The 16,567-nt window shown below is 40.8% G+C and overlaps 1 protein-coding gene across 10 annotated transcripts in view; it reads left to right on the top strand.

The window, feature by feature from the left end:
- MARK3 (microtubule affinity regulating kinase 3) overlaps positions 1–16,567 on the top strand; it is a 108,272-nt gene that overhangs the window by 35,890 nt on the left and 55,815 nt on the right. For all 10 annotated transcript variants that reach the window (XM_060003872.2, XM_060003869.2, XM_060003865.2 and 7 more), the window contains exon 3: positions 3,843–3,896. In XM_060003872.2, coding sequence (XP_059859855.1) covers positions 3,843–3,896 — 54 coding nt within the window. The remainder of the gene's footprint in view (positions 1–3,842; positions 3,897–16,567) is intronic.

Genomic DNA, 16,567 nt, shown 5'->3' with positions numbered 1-16,567 from the left:
CTTGATGAACTTTTTTATTTGGCCATGCTACGTGGCTTGTGGGATATTAGTTCCCTGACCAGAGATTGAACCTGTGCCCTCTGCAGTGGAAGTGTGGAGTCCTAACCACTGGACCTCCAGGGAAGTCCCCCTTGATGATCTCTTGAGTTGCTTCCACATCTTAGCTACTATACATAATGCTGCTATGAACATGGGTGCACAAATAGCTTTTTAAATCCTCGCTTTCGGGCTTACCTGGTGGCGCAGTGGTTAAGAATCCACCTGCCAGTGCAGGGGGGGACACGGGTTTGAGCCCTGGTAGGGGAAGATCCCACATGCCGTGGAGCAACTAAGCCCATGGGCCACAACTACTGAGCCTGTGCTCTAGAGCCTGCGAGCCACAACTACTGAGCCCGCATGCCACAACTACTGAAGCCTGCACGCCTAGAGCCTGTGCTCCACCACAAGAGAAGCCACCGCTGTGAGAAGCCCACGCACCGCAACGAAGAGTAGCCCCCAGTTACCACAACTAGAGAAGGCCTGCGGTACAGCAACGAAGACCCAACACAGCCAAAAATCAATCAGTCAATCAATCTATCCGTCCATCCATCCTTGCTTTCAGTTCTGGGTACATACCGGAAGTGGAACTGCTGGATCATCTGGTAATTCTATTTTTAATTTTTTGAGGAAATCTGTACTTTTTTTTTTTTTTTTTTAACAGTGGCTGTACCATTTTATACAATCCTACCAACAGTGCACAAGGGTTCCAGTTTCTCCACATCCTCACAAAGGCTTATTATTTTCTGGGGGTTTTTGGCAGTAAGCCATCCAGTTGGGTGTGGAGTGGTGTTTCCTAGTTTTGATTTGCATTTTTCTAATGATGAGGGATGTTGAGCGTCTTTTTTATGTGCTTATTGACCATTTGTATATCTTCTCTGGAGAAACATCTCAAGTCCTTTGCCCTTTTTTTTTTTTTTTTTTTTTTTGCTGTACGTGGGCTTCTCACTGTTGTGGCCTCTCCCGTTGAGGAGCACAGGCTCCGGACGCGCAGGCTCAGCGGCCATGGCTCACAGGCCCAGCTGCTCCGCGGCATGTGGGATCTTCCCGGACCGGGGCACGAACCTGTGTCCCCTGCATCGGCAGGCAGACTCTCAACCACTGCGCCACCAGGGAAGCCCCTTTGCCCATTTTTAAATCAGGTTTTTGTTGAGTTTTCAGAGTTCTCTGTATATTCTGGATATTAATCCCTTATCACATATGTAATTTGCAAATATTATTTCCCATTCTGTGGGTTGCCTTTTTACTCTGTTGATAACGTCTTTTGATGCATAAAATTTGAAATGTCATGAAGCTTTGCCCTATGTTTTCTTCTAAGAATTTGATAGTTTTATAGGTCGTAGATTTAGGTCTTTGATCCACGCTGAGCTAATTTTTGTATTTGATGTTAGGTTAAGAGTCTGATAACTTCATTCTTTTGCATGTGGATATCATTTCCCCAGCACCATCTGTTTTTTAATTTTTTAATTTTATTTATTATTTTTGGCTGTGTTGGGTCTTTGTTGCTGTGTGTGGGCTTTCTCTAGTTGTGGCGAGCAGTGGCTACTGTTTGTTGCAGTGCGCAGGCTTCTCACTGCAGTGGCTTCTTTTGTCGCGGAGCACGGGCTCTAGGCGCGTGGGCTTCAGTAGTTGTGGCTCGCAGGCTCTAGAGCGCAGGCCCAGTAGTTGTGGTTCACCGACTTAGTTGCTCCGCGGCATGTGGGATCTTCCCGGACCAGGGCTCAAACCCGTGTCCCCTGCATTGGCAGGCAGATTCTTAAGCACTGCACCACCAGGGAATCCCCCGCCCCGCCCCAGCACCATTTGTTGAATATTATTGTGTTGAAATGAGTTGTTCAGCAGTTATTTTTTGGTTTTTGTTTTTTTTGCGGTACGCGGGCCTCTCACTGTTGTGGCCTCCCACACCGCGGAGCACAGGCTCCGGACGCACAGGCCCAGCGGCCACGGCTCACGGGCCCAGCTGCTCCGCGGCATGTGGGATCTTCCTGGACCGGGGCACGAACCCGTGTCCCCTGCATCGGCAGGCGGACTCTCAGCCACTGCACCACCAGGGAAGCCCCAGCACTTATTTTTAATTTATTTTTCTTTAAAAAAAATTTTTTTTGATTATTTTATTTATTTATTTTTGGCTACATTGGGTCTTCATTGATGCGCACGGGCTTTCTCTAGTTGTGGCGAGCAGGCGCTACTCTTTGTTGTGGTGCGCGGGCTTCTCACTGCGGTGGCTTCTCTTGTTACGGAGCACGAGCTCTAGGCACACAGGCTTCAGTAGTTGTGACACGTGGGCTCAGTAGTTGTGGCTTGTGGGCTCTAGAGCACAGGCCCAGTAGTTGTGGCTCACGGGCTTAGATGCTCTGTGTCATGTGGGATCTTCCCAGACCAGTGTCGAACCCATGTCCCCTGCATTGGCAGGTGGATTCTTAACCACTGCGCCACCAGGGAAGTCCAGCATAATCTTTAAGAATATAAAGGGGACCAAAAAGTTCTAGAACCGTTGACAAAGAATCTTTGAACACTTTCCCCAGATTTTGACTGTAGTCCCTTTCTTCAGTGGTGCTTCTTATTGGATCTGTGTTCTGAGGGACATATAGTAGGAACACAGCCTCACTGACATGGGGTGAGACCATTTGTTGTTCTGGACCTCAGGTGCAAAGCTGGGTTAATTATGTTCCCTAATTCATGGCAAAGCCTCTGTCTTCACTTACGTTTCCTTCCGTCCCCTGTCATCACCCCATCCCCCCTTCTCGATATCCATAGTTCCTAGTTCTGGTTAGCCGTAGTTCACTTTTTTCTTTTAATTAATTTTTATTGGAGTATGGTTGCTTTACAATGTTGTGTTAGCCTCCACTGCACAACAAAATGAATCAGCCATACACATACAGATATTCCCCTCCCTTTTGGACTTCCCTCCCATTTAGGTTACCACAGTGCACGTAGTTCATTTTTAAGCAAGAAAAGACAGACTGGCTAGGTGAGGATGTCGGTGCAGGGTTAGTACAACTTAATTTTTTTTCTTTTTTTTAAGATAAGTGCATATAATTAGAAGCTGTAGCTCTTTCTTCCTATGTCTTAGTGGCTTATTTTTAGACTGCCTCACCCCTTTTTGAACAAAGACTACTAGGGGACCCATTTGTTGCCTCTGTACATACTCATTTGGTTAGCTTGTTGATTGATCTGAAGCTAGGGCCTTTTCCTTCTCTAAGAGTGCCTTTTCCTTCTCGAAGAGCTAGTGCCTCTTCCTCTTCTCTAAAGAGCTTTTTTATTGAAATAAGATGTTTTTAAAGTTTTCAGATTCAACACCAACTTATTTGTTCATATATTTACTCAATTAACCAGCTCCCACTTTGTGCTGGACACTCTAGAAAGCATTTTGGGCTGTATAAACCTATAAAAGCTATAGTTCCTGCCCTTGTATCCCAGAGTCAGATAAAATTAAAGTGTCAGAAAATAATGAATAGATTTGCTACATTGCCATATTTTTAGAATTGTTTTCATTGTATAATCTCTCTCCCCTTTTGGGAGGGGTTAGGAGGTGGTTTCTGGGAGACTTATTTTCCCTGTGTCTATAGGTAACTTAAATGTAAAATGTTATAAAATACCCTTATTTGCATGAAGCCCCTCTTGTAAATTATAAAATATTTATAAAGTGTAAAATATAATTGTAACTGGTTGAGTTTTAGGTTTCTGAGGTTTGTTTACTTGCTTGCTATTTAACAATGCTACATGTCTGGGCATTTACAAAACTATTACTAATTAGTCTATAATGACCAAATTCTTAAAATCCATAAATATTAATTTTTTTCTAGGTCGCAATAAAAATAATTGACAAAACTCAGTTGAATCCAACAAGTCTACAAAAGGTAAGATTGGTCCAGTATCCAGTTTTTTTTTTAATGATTTTCAGTGCTAATTGTCATCTAATTTGTCCATTAATTACCTCTACTATTATTTTTATTTATTGTATTTAGTACACAGTAAAGCTTCCTCTTCCTCAAATGAATGCAACTTAAATTTAATATGGTTTAAATGTCGTATTGTTGTATTTTTTTCCTTCAGTTGAAGATAATGATTTTTAAATGTTCTTAATAGCACAAACTGAAGGCTGTACTTTGAATATTCTAAATATTGACTAGAATAGAGTTATAAAAAAGACAGAACAACATAGTTTCATGTAATTAGTCTTAAGCAGAGTTACACATCTTTCTTACAGCTAATACTGAGATCTCTAAAGTCAGCACTTTGGCTTTCTTAAGCTACCACAATATGTCTAATCAAGGAGTGATGATTAATTGATATAAAAGGAAAATATAAAAGTAAAACTAAATTGGTAGTTGAAAACATGTTTGTTAATGAGCTATTGCCATTTGTATTATCTAATGTAGATCAGGAGTTCTCAACCTGGTGCATGTTAAAATCACCTGGGCCTCTTTTCAAAATCCTGATGACTGGCCCATAGGGAGATTTAATTGCTCGGGTAGGGCCTGGTCATAGGTATTTCACTGGTGCATCAGTGAATGATTAATGATCTTCATAATAAGATCCTTTTAGTTCCTTTTGGTTTTGCAGAGCCTTTTTACATACTTCATTTGATTTCTAGACTTGGCCTATGGTAGCTGGGGGATACAGAGACCTAGAAATAAGAACAGGAAGTCAGGCTTCCCTGGTGGCGCAGTGGTTGGGAGTCCGCCTGCCGATGCAGGGGACGTGGGTTCGTGCCCCGGTCCAGGAGGATCCCACATGCCGCAGAGCGGCTGCGCCCGTGGGCCATGGCCGCTGGGCCTGCGCGTCCAGAGCCTGTGCTCCACGGCGGGAGAGGCCACGGCAGTGAGAGGCCCGCGTACCGCAAAAAAAAAAAAAAAAAGAACAAGAAGTCCTCTGCCACTTAGCTGAATGTGTAACTTGACCTTGAGCAAGTCACTTAACTTTCTGGACGTTGGGCTTCTCATCTTTTAAAATGAAGATAATTTCACTAAGTGAAATAAGTCAGACAGAAAGACAGGTACCATATGATCTCATTTATATGTGGAATCTAAAAAATAAAACAAATAGACAAACAAAATAAAACAGAAACAGGCTTACAGAGAGCGAAACTGTTGGTTGCCAGAGGGGAGCTGAGTGAAATAGGTAAAGAGGATTAACAGATATAAACTTTCAGTTATAAAGTAAACAAGTCATGGGGATATAATATACAGCATAAGGAATGTAGTCAGTAATGCTGTAATAATTTTGTATGGTGACAGATGGTTATTGGAGTTATCATGGTGATGATTTCATAATGTATTTGATTGTCACATCATTGTGTTGTACACCTGAAACTAACATAATATTGTATGTCAACTATACTTCAGTTGAAAATAATAATAAAAATAACTAATTAAATGGAGATTTAATCTTCTCATGATGGATTATATTAATGAAATAATACATATCAAAGAGTTTCATAAACTGCAAAGCAGTACGTAAGACATTTTAAGGGTAATCATGCTCTATCTACATTTCTAATGTAGTTCTAGTTCTGTTGGTTATTTTCTATTTATATCATCATAATTTTGAAACTGTCTGTGTGTGTGGGGGATTAAGGTGGAGAGGGAGACAGATTTTATCTTGCACTGAAAATGTTATTTAAACAAGTGGCTCTGCAGGGCATAGTGGGCCTTAAGGGCTCTCAGGGTGGCCCTGGAAGGATCCAAAATTTCCAGTCCTTTGTTCTGAACATGAAATTGTATCCATTTCCTTAAACTCATTTCTTCATATATCTAAGGACTTGGTAGTAATTAATAAGTTAGAGGTTACTAAAACTTGGTATTCAGAACTAAAATTAGCATGTAGAGAAGTTTGCTAAGGATTCTAATTCAGTATTCGAATGTTACAGATCTTCCACTATTCATGTGTACTTGCAGATAACTGGAATTCTAGCAGTTTTCTAGGAAGAATTTTATCATAGTATTGTCTTGAGTTGGTTGTGATTTTTCTTGCTTGCTTCTTTTCATTATTTTTGGTCATAGTTTTTAATTACCACTGTTCTTTTTTGTTATTATTCCAAATTACTGTTTGTCACATCATTACCAATTTAGTACCTGGTAGGCTGTCTGTTTAGCTTGATGGTGTGATGCAGATTTTTATCAGCATTAATTTTGGCATATAAATAATAAGACTTTTAAGATTTGTTTGGTATAGCTCAAGTATGAACCATCCACAAAAAATTTATACTAAAGGCAGATCCGTCCAAGTTAAATAATTTGATAAGTGTAATGTTTTCAGTTTGTAGGGCATTGTTTTAAATCATAAATCATGTGTTTGTGTTCTTATAAATTAGAAGCATTCTATAAATACTTCCTTCACATTCTTTTTCGCTGAGTTCCCTTTCCATGGAAAGGTGGCAGCAGAGTGGTGTATACCTGGCATCTTTTGCCCTTGTAATAGTGGTGCTTGCAGCTTGTTTTCTTCCTCAGCACCACTCACAGTTGTATCACACCTGCTCACTCAAATCTCTGTATATTGTGATTTTAAACTCTGGAACTTGGTGTATGGCCTTAGGAGCTAACAACATTCTGCCATCAACAATATGCGATCTTTTTGTACTGCCACTACCAAAAAAAATGTGGACTGGCTCATTCAGGCAGTGTTTGAACACAGGTGTTTAAAATAGTGTCATTTCAAAATATTCACAGTATTCTGGCTTACACATTGAATCATGTACATCTGATAAACGCATTTAAGCAAACCTGAGTTGACTGCATATTAGTAAACTGATGTTATTTTCACTGACAGGTTCTTCACTTTTCCTTTTAATTTTTCCAGCCACTGAGTGAATAAATGTTAGATTCTAGTAAGATATATTTTTCTCCATTGTTTTTGTACATCTCAATTTCTGAGTACTATCCCTGAGACATTTTCTGTCCATAAATGTCTTTTAGGTCAGCCGTTAAAGAACTCTGTAATGTTGTGTACCTTTAATGATTTTGAAAACAACAGGAGTGGAAAAAAATGTTAGTCTTCCTCCTGGTTTTACAAAGTCACTTTCAGCTTTTTTTTTTTTTTTTTTTTTTGGGGGGGTGGGGAGTACACGGACCTCTCACTGTTGTGGCCTCTCCCATTGCGGAGCACAGGCTCCAGACGCTCAGGCTTAGCGGCCATGGCTCACGGGCCCAACCGCTCCGTGGCATGTGGGATCTTCCTGGACCGGGGCGCGAACGCTTGTCCCGTGCATCGGCAGGCGGACTCTAAACCACTGCGCCACCAGGGAAGCCCCATTTTTAGCTTTGATTTGGTTACAGATAATCTTGTTTTATTAAATTCAAGTTCGTCATTAAGAAGCAAGTTATGAATTTATTAAGACATGCAAGTAGGGCTTCCCTGGTTGCCCAGTGGTTAAGAACCTGCCTGCCAGTGCAGGGCACATGGGTTTGATCCCTGGTCCGGGAAGATCCCACGTGCCGCGGAGCAACTAAGCCCGTGTGGCACAACTACTGAGCCTGCGCTCTAGAGCCTGCGAGTCACAACTGCTGAAGCCAGCGAGCCACAACTACTGAAGCCCGCGTGCCTAGAGCCTGTGCTCTGCAACAAGAGAAGCCACCGCAGTGAGAAGCCCACGTGAAGCGACGAAGACCCAACGCAGCCAAAAATAAATAAATTTATAAAAGAAAAAAAAAAGACATGCAAGTACACTAAGTGTAACCCATCTAAAGTTATTTTCTTTTCTCATCTTGGAGTAGTGTGTTAATGTAAAGAGGGATTATAAAGTAATGGTTAGGAACACAGTTAAGCCAGCCTACATGGATTCAAATCTCGATTTCAACCCAGCCTAGCTGTGTGACAAGTCACCTTCCTGGATCTTAGTTTCCCTGTTTGTAAAATGGAAATAACAACAGTACCTCTAGGGCTGTGGTGAGAATTAAATAAGTTAACATTTAAAAGCCCTTAGCACAGGGAGATCGGCTTGGTGCTTTGTGACCACCTAGAAGGGTGGGATAGGGAGGGTGGGAGGGAGACGCAAGAGGGAGAAGATATGGGGATATATGTTTATGTATAGCTGATTCCCTTTGTTATAAAGCAGAAACTAACACACCATTGTAAAGCAATTATACTCCAATAAAGATGTTAAAAAATAATAATAAAATAAAAGCCCTTAGAAGAGCTGAGTGTAGTTCCTCGCACATGGTAAGGACCAAGTGTTTGCTATTATTGTGTGTCCTGCTGAATATTGGTTTTGAGGGAGAGTGGGAGATTTTTTTTTTTTTAACTTTTATTGGCGTGTAGTTGATTTACAATGTTGTTAGTTTCAGGTGTACAGCAGAGTGAATCAGTTATACATATACATATATCCACTCCTTTTTTTTTTAAGATTCTTTTCCCAGGAGATATTTTTTGTTTGTTTTTTAAATTTTACCCTCACAGGAAATAAGTAAAACTTAAGGATTGAATGGTAGGTTCTGGCTTAGGTCTCATAGGACTTATTTGCAGTAGACTACTTCTGATCACGGCTAATATTTGCGCATTTAGTATATATGGAGTACTGTATTAGTTTGCTCGAGCCACTATAACAAAATTCTGTAGACTGGGTGTCTTAAACAACAGACATTTATTTCACACAGTTGTAGAGCCTGGGAAGTCCAAAATCAGGGTTGCCAGCATGGTCGGGTTCTGGTGCAAGCTCTCTCTTTGGCTTACAGAGGGCTGCCGTCTCACTGTGTCTTCATAGCAAAGTAGGGGGAAGGTACATGAGCATGCTGTTTGATGTCTCTACTTATAAGGGTACTTAATCCCATCATAAGGACCCACCCTCATGACCTCATCTAAACCAACTTAATTCCCAAATGCTCCATCTCCAAATATCACATTGTGGGACAGCTTCATGAAGTAAGTTCTGTTATTCAGGAAAGAGAGGCCAGGGAGATAAAGTAATCTGCCCAACGTCCCCTGACTAGTAAGTGATAGCTGCTTGGGCAGTCATTTTATGATAGGTGTAGTCATCATTGAGTCGAGCATTAATGAACTCTAAATGAAAACATGTTTACCACAGTTTAGACCATAGAGCATTTGCTGTAAGCAATGTCCCAGGTATATTAGTTGGATAGGAATTCATTGTCATTAGATACTAGAGCATGTGCTTCCCATGTTCTTACACATATAGGCGTTCTCACAGTAGCTAGTCTGATAGATACCTTTTCACCTTCATACTCTGTTAGGTGAGTATTACTACCATCTTGATTTTCCATTGAGGAGACAGAGTCTGAGAAGTTGGTATAGTCAGACTCTCCAGTTCGTAAGTGATGGAGCAAAGATGTAAATCTTAGCCTGACTCCAAAGCATGGACTATTTCCACTTCATTATGGCCCCCTCCTGTAATTAAATTTCCCTAACTGAGATGGGAACTAACCTGAGGCTTTCTTTGTAGTAGCTATGAAGAAGTTAGTAAATAGTTTCAAGGTTGAGGAAATATTGGGTTGGCCGAAAAGTGCCTTCAGTTTTAAAGTAAAAATAAAAGACACATTTTTCATTTTCGCGAAGAACTTTATTGAATAATGTATTCACCCTTTTGTTCCACTACCTTCTGCCATTTTTCAGGCAACTTCATAGTTCCATCTTCCCAAAACTTTTTCTCTTTTTGAGCAAAGAACTGTTCCAGGTGCCTTTTACAGTCTCCCAGGGAATTGACATTTTTTCCATTAAGAGAATTTTGTAAAGACCGAAATAAATGGAAATCTGAAGTTGCAATGTCTGGTGAATACGGCGGATGAATCAGAACTTCCCAGCCAAGCTGTAACAGTTTTTGCCTGGTCATCAAAGAAACATGCGGTCTTGCAGTATCCTGATGGAAGATTATGTGTTCTCTGTTGACTAATTCTGAACGCTTTTTGTCAAGTGCTGCCTTCAGTTAGTCTAATTGGAAGCAGTACTCGTTGGAATTAATCGTTGGGTTTTCCTGAAGGAACTCGTAATAGAGGACTCCCTTCCAATCCCACCATATACAGAACATCACCTTTTTAGGATGAAGACCGGCCTTTGGTGTGGTTGGTGGTGGTTCATTTCGCTTGCCCCACGCTCTCTTCTGTTCCACATTATTGTACAGTATCCACTTTTCATCGCCTGTCACAATTTGTTTTAAAAACGGAACGTTTTCATTATGTTTCAGTAGAGAATCGCATGAGGAAATACGGTCAAGAACGTCTTTTTCGCTTTACTTACGTGGAACCCATACATCAAAGCGATGAACATAACCAAGCTGGTGCAAATGATTTTCATAGCTTGATTTGGGTATTTTGAGTATGTCAGCCATCTCCCGCGTGGTACAACGTTGATTGTTCTCAGTGTCTCAATTTGATCACTATCAACTTCAACTGGTCTACCCAACCGTGGAGCATTGTCCAGCGAGAAATCTCCGGCATGAAACTTCACAAACCACTTTTGACATGTTCAGTCACAGCACCTTCTCCATACACTGAGCAAATCTGTTTTTGCATTTCAATTGCGTTTTTACCTTTCTTGAAATAATAAAGCATAATATGCCGAAAACGTTTTTTTCTTCCATCTTCAATATTAAAATGGCTACACAAAAATTCACTAATTTTGTTAAGCCTTTTTTTTAAATGCACTCTTATATGACAGCTGTCACACACAATCTAACAAAATTGTTTCAAATGAAGTTAAAGACAACTAAGTGCTACTAGAGCCATCTTACAGAAAAAACCAAGCAAACCTTTTGGCAAACCCAGTATTTCAAGTACGAAAGAGAAGTAGGCCTTGTACCCCACCTCCCCTTCCAAACTTTGCATAAGTCATATTTTTATGCAAATTTGTTTATTCACTCCTTCACTTAACAAACACTTATTAGTAAATACCTGCTGTGTGCCAGGCACTGTTCAGAGCACTGAGGGTACAACATTGAACCAAATGAATGAAGTTCCTACTTTCATGGAACTGATACCATAGTGGGAGAGCAGCAATAAACAGATATATAATGTCATGTCAGTGCCATGAAGAAAAATAAAGCAAGATGTATTGACTGTATTTTCTTATTTTTTGTATTCTTGATGCTCTGGCATCTGGGGCCTTGCTGACCTGAGATAGACTACTCCCCAGAGCTAGCTAGTTCCTGGAAATAGTAAGCAACTCCCCTGTGAGTACACTGTTCAGATGCAAACTAACCAGTACAGAGCCCATACTCTGAACCATCTCCCCTATCTGGCTCTTAAACTCCAAGAGGCAATATTTCTCTGCCCTAATCATTGCAGAGCTGGTATCGGACACCTAGAGACCGTACTTATACTCAAGAACCTGCTGAAATTATCCCAATGAACCAGTCCTCAGCCTGCTTACCCTGCCTGGACTTACCTTTCCTGTGGAAACCAGAATAAAAACTCTTCCCCATGCTTTCCCCTTGCTCCGTCGGCCTTCTAACCCATCCTGGTGCTTCCTCACATGGCCCTGCATGGCACTGTGTGCCCCCTTCTTTTGGGAACTATAAGTAACAGACCATCATTTTAATGGCACTCTTCTCCTGATCTCTTGGCTCACCATACCTGAATAATAATAGAACCTACATTTTAAAACACAGGGTGGGGACTTCCCTGGTGGCACAGTGGTTAAGAATCCGCCTGTCAATGCAGGGGACCATGGGTTCAAGCCCTGGTCTGGGAAGATCCCACAGGCTGCGGAGCAACTAAGCCTGTGCGCCACAACTACTGAGCCTGCGCTCTAGAGCCCGCGAGCCACAACTACTGAGCCTGCATGCCACAACTAACTACTAAAGCCTGCATGCCTAGAGCCCATGCTGTGCAACAAGAGAAGCCACTGCCGTGAGAAGCCCGTGCACCGCAATGAAGAGTAGCCCCTGCTCACTGCAACTAGAGAAAGCCCGCATGTGCAACAACGAAGACCCAATGCAGCCAAAAATAAATAAATAAATTTAAAAAACAAAAACACAGGGTGAGGAGATAGTATCCGAGGAATGTGTAGATTTCAAGTGAAAAGTAGGGGTGCCCTCTTAGTAATTCGTTTAAGAAACATTCTTGTTCTCCTGAACCAAGCGTTGTGATAAGAAGAGTCAGATAAGTACAACAGACTCTGGGTGAACTTCACCATGTGGTTTGCAGTAAAAGTTTACTTAGACCTTTAGGATCTAAATGTTTTTTACCAAGTAATAAAGAATGGAAAGACCTTTGCAGTCCTCCTTGCAGCGTTGACATGGAGGTCCTCACTAAGTGTTCGTGGGAGGATTGCACACACAGCTTGAGGAGCAGCAACTGCAGCAGCGGTGGGCTGCCGAGGCCTGCGAGTATGCAGGGCAGTGCAAGGCCCTGAGCTGGCGGTTACATCAGGCCAAACTGGGAGCCTTGAATGCCCCGGCCCTTTAAGGAACAATCATCTCTGTGTAATAAACTTTTCAGTAATTCCCTAACTTTCCCCTGGGTTCTTCTGACTAAGATTTTGTTATTTTAGAAATACTCAGTCTTCTCGGTGGCAGAAACTTTAATTGTCACCATACTGTGACATAGTCAATTTAAACAGTAATCTCTTTTTCTTAAACTGGAACCATTAGTTAAAAACAAATGTGTGAATGTAGTGAAATAATTGATTTTTTAAAATATGTGTTTATGATAGCTGGTTAGCCAGCTTTAAACATGTATAGGGATGGAGGCACACTGCTTCCTATGCCATCTTGTTCCAGTGTTGGACGACTCTAGTTATTATACAGGTTTTTTTTTCTTAATTAATTTATTTATGGCTGTGTTGGGTCTTCATTGCTGCACGCAGGCTTTCTCTAGTTGTGGTGAGCAGGGACTATTTTTCATTGTGGTGCACGGGCTTCTCACTGCGATGGCTTCTCTTGTTGCGGAGCACGGGCTCTAGAGCGCAGGCTCAGTAGTTGTGGTGCACGGGCTTAGTTGCCCGCAGCATGTGGGATCCTCCCGGACCAGGGATCGAACCTGTGTCCCCTGCATTGGCAGGCGGGTTCTTAACAACTGCGCCACCAGGGAAGTCCCTAAACAGGTTTTTTTCTTTCATCGTTTACACTAGCATCTGTCTTCTAGAAACATGTACAGTACTGTTCTCTGTTCTTTCATTTGGAGCTTTGGAGGTTAAATCTACCAGTCCACAAAAATAACCCCTACCAATCCAACATAACCAACTATCTTGGGTCTTCTTGGTCCCTTCTCCAGAGTAAATACTCAGCCTCTTGGGCCAGCTACAGGACTTGCCCTCAACACAGGGCTAGTTTATTCCACATCAGTAATTGATTTTTTTCTTAACTGAATTTATTTCATTCTTGCTGAAGACCATTTAAATGGTTTCCTACCATAATTCCAGTCCTTTTAGTGTATTTTTGAAAAATGAGTCTTTTGTATTAGCTGTCACTTCTAGTTTGGTGCTGTATACATTGGACAAGGATGTTTTCATCCAATTAAAATATCCCACAAGGTAGGGACAAGGCACCTCATTGGCGAATCCACCCTTTAGTTGGTTCTGCTGACTCATCAAGCAATATTTGAGTAATATTCAAGCACCATTCTCAAATCCAGACTTTTAGTAAGAGAGAAACAGAAATCCCTGTGTTAAAAAAAATTAATCAAAATTACTAAGGAAAAAAAAAGAATGATTTTAAATTTAAGTATGTGCATAAATTCAAGTATGTGCAAAATGCGGGAATTCCCTGGAGGTCCAGTGGTTAGGATTCCACACTTCCTCTGCAGGGGGCACGGGTTCGATCCCTGGTCGGGGAACTAAGATCCGACATAGCCGTGCACTGTGGCCAAAAAAAAAAAGTATATACAGCAGATTGCTGAATGATTATCAAAGTATTGTTGACTATAGGTTCCTTTTATCGGGGTCTTTGTGAGAAATTTTACTTACACCCACTCAAGTCTGGTTTCTTTTTAAAGTTGGTGTTTATTTTGGAGCCACTGTTAATGGTTAGAGCTCTGTAATAGCAGTGACCTTTTTTTGGCATCCCAGGGAATCTCAGTTGTGGGACAAGCCAGGGAACTGTATATTTGGAAGCAGAGAGAACCCGCTCATGCTTTTCTTATGGTCTACAATGTAATGTACTCTTACTGTTACCACCACTGAGTTATCTGGGGTACTTTTGCTTCAGCCTCCTTAGGGCAGTCTTTTTTAACCCTTGTTGTGCAGTAGAATCATCTGTGTAGTTAAAAAAAAACCCCGTAATTTCTATTCTCTTTCTAAAGGTAACCTGTTTTAAAGATGACCCCCTCCTCCAGTGTTTTAAGTCTTATAGACTGCTGCCACTACAGCTGCCAGATATCTCCCCCCTCTCTCAAACTCTTCCTGACCCAATTTCTGGACTTCTTTCCTTCTCCTTACCCATCTGGTGAAGCACAAATCATTGTTGGGATCTTTTTCATTGATGAGCGCTGTTGATCTTTTCCTTTCTTAATACCTTCCTCTTTCCATATTGACTTGTAGGAGACTAAACAGCTCAGGCCATTAACAAAAGTAGTTGTTAGAATCCTTTTTTGTAAATTTTTAAAAATTGAAGTATAGTTGTTGTACAATATTATATAAGTTACAGGTGTACAATATAGTGGTGATTCACAATTTTTAAAGGTTATACTCCATTTATAGTTATTATAAAATATTGGTTATATTCCCTGTGTTGTACAGTATATCCTTGCAGCTTATTACCTAATAGTTTGTATCTCTTACTCCCCTACCCTATATTGCCCCTCCCCACTTCCCTCTCCCCACTGGTAACCGCTGGTTTCTTCTCTGTATCTGGGAGTCTGCTTCTTTCATATATGTTGGATACTAATTCCTTATCATTCATATCATTTGAAAATATTTTCTCCCATTCAGTAGGTTGCCTTTTCATTTTGTCAGTGGTTGCCTTTGCTGTGCAAAAGCTTTTAAGTTTAATTAGGTCCCATTTGTTTACTTTTGCTTTCATTTCCTTTACTTTAGGAGATGGATCCAAAAAAATATTGCTGCAATTTATGTCAAAGAGTGTTCTGCCTATATTTTTCTCCAGGAGTTTTATAGTATCCAGTCTTACATTTAGGTCTTTAATCCATTTGGAGTTTATTTTTGTATATAGTGTTAGAGAATGTTCTAATTTCATTCTTTTACATGTAGCTGTCCAGTTTTCGCAACACCACTTACTGAAGGGACTGTCTTTGCTTCATTGTATATTCTTGCCCCCGCTTGTCATACGTTAATTGATCATAAGTGTGGGGGTTTGTTTCTGGGCTCTGTATCTTGTTCCATTTATCTATGTGTCTCTTTTTGTGCCAGTACCATACTGTGTTGACTACTGTAGCTTTGTAGTTTAGTCTGAAGTCAGGGAGTATGATTGCTCCATCTCTGTTCTTCTTTCTCAAGATTGTTTTGGTTATATGGGGTCTTTTGTGTTTCCATACAAATTTTAAAATTATTTGTTCTAGTTCTGTGAAAAATGCCATTGGTATTTTAATAGAGATTGCATTGAATCTGTAGATTGCCTTGGTTAGTATGGACATTTTAACAATATTGATTCTTTAGCGCACTCCATCTGAAAGCAGCAGAATACACATTTTCATCAAGTATACATGGAACATTCTCCAGGATAGATCACATGCTAGGCCACAGAACAAGCCTTGGCAAACTTAAGAAACTGTAAGTCATATCAATTGTCTTTTCTGACCACAACACTGTGAGAGGAGAAATCAACCACAAGAAAAAAAGCTGTGAAAAACACAAACACGTGGAGGCTAAATAATATGGATCACTAGACCAGTGGATCACTGAAGGAATCAAAGAGGATATTAAAAAATACCTAGAGTCCTGACTATTAATTTCAATCCAGCATCTGCATTCAGATCAGTGTAATGAATTAGGTAAACTTTTACAAACAGGATATGGTAAATGAAATCTAAGTCAAACCCTCTTCATTTTACATGTTTAAAATATTGAGAATAAAAATATATGTATATTGTTACATTTCAAAAATAGTAATAGGAGTGTAAGAAAATATAGCTTCAGTGTTGCTGCTGCTTTATGGGGAAATTTTTAATTTATTGCCAGACATTTTCACTTTGGCAGCAAATTTAGAGTACAGATTGTGAATTGAGAATATTAGAATTTATTTTTAATTGTACCAATTGTTCATTGTGCTATTTTAGAAAAGCCACTGAAGAACCAACTATTTTATTTTATTTTATTTTGCTGTATCGGTTCTCAGTTGCGGCACACAGATCTTCCTCAACAGCATGCAGGATCTTTCGTTGTGGCGTGCAGGCTCTTTGTTGCAACGCGTGGGCCTCTCACTAGTTGTGGTGTGCGGGCTCCAGAGCGCACCAGCTCAGTAGTGTGGCGCTTGGGCTTAGTTGTCCCGTGGCATGTGGGATCTTAGTTCCCCGACCAAGGATCAAACCCACATCCCCTGCATTGGGAGATGGATTCTTAACCCCTGGACCACCAGGGAAGTCCCAAGAACCAGGTATTTTAAATGGGTTAAACTTAGAGCCTAGCATGGACCCATTTGTGGAAAATTGAAAGTTGGGCAAAAACTAGACCTTTGGGAAAGAATCCTAGC

Source organism: Delphinus delphis, chromosome 2 (assembly GCF_949987515.2).
Source record: "Delphinus delphis chromosome 2, mDelDel1.2, whole genome shotgun sequence".
NCBI classification, from domain to species: Eukaryota; Metazoa; Chordata; class Mammalia; order Artiodactyla; family Delphinidae; genus Delphinus; species Delphinus delphis.
Note: the sequence above shows the minus strand (reverse complement) of the source record. Positions and strands in the feature narration are given on the sequence as shown.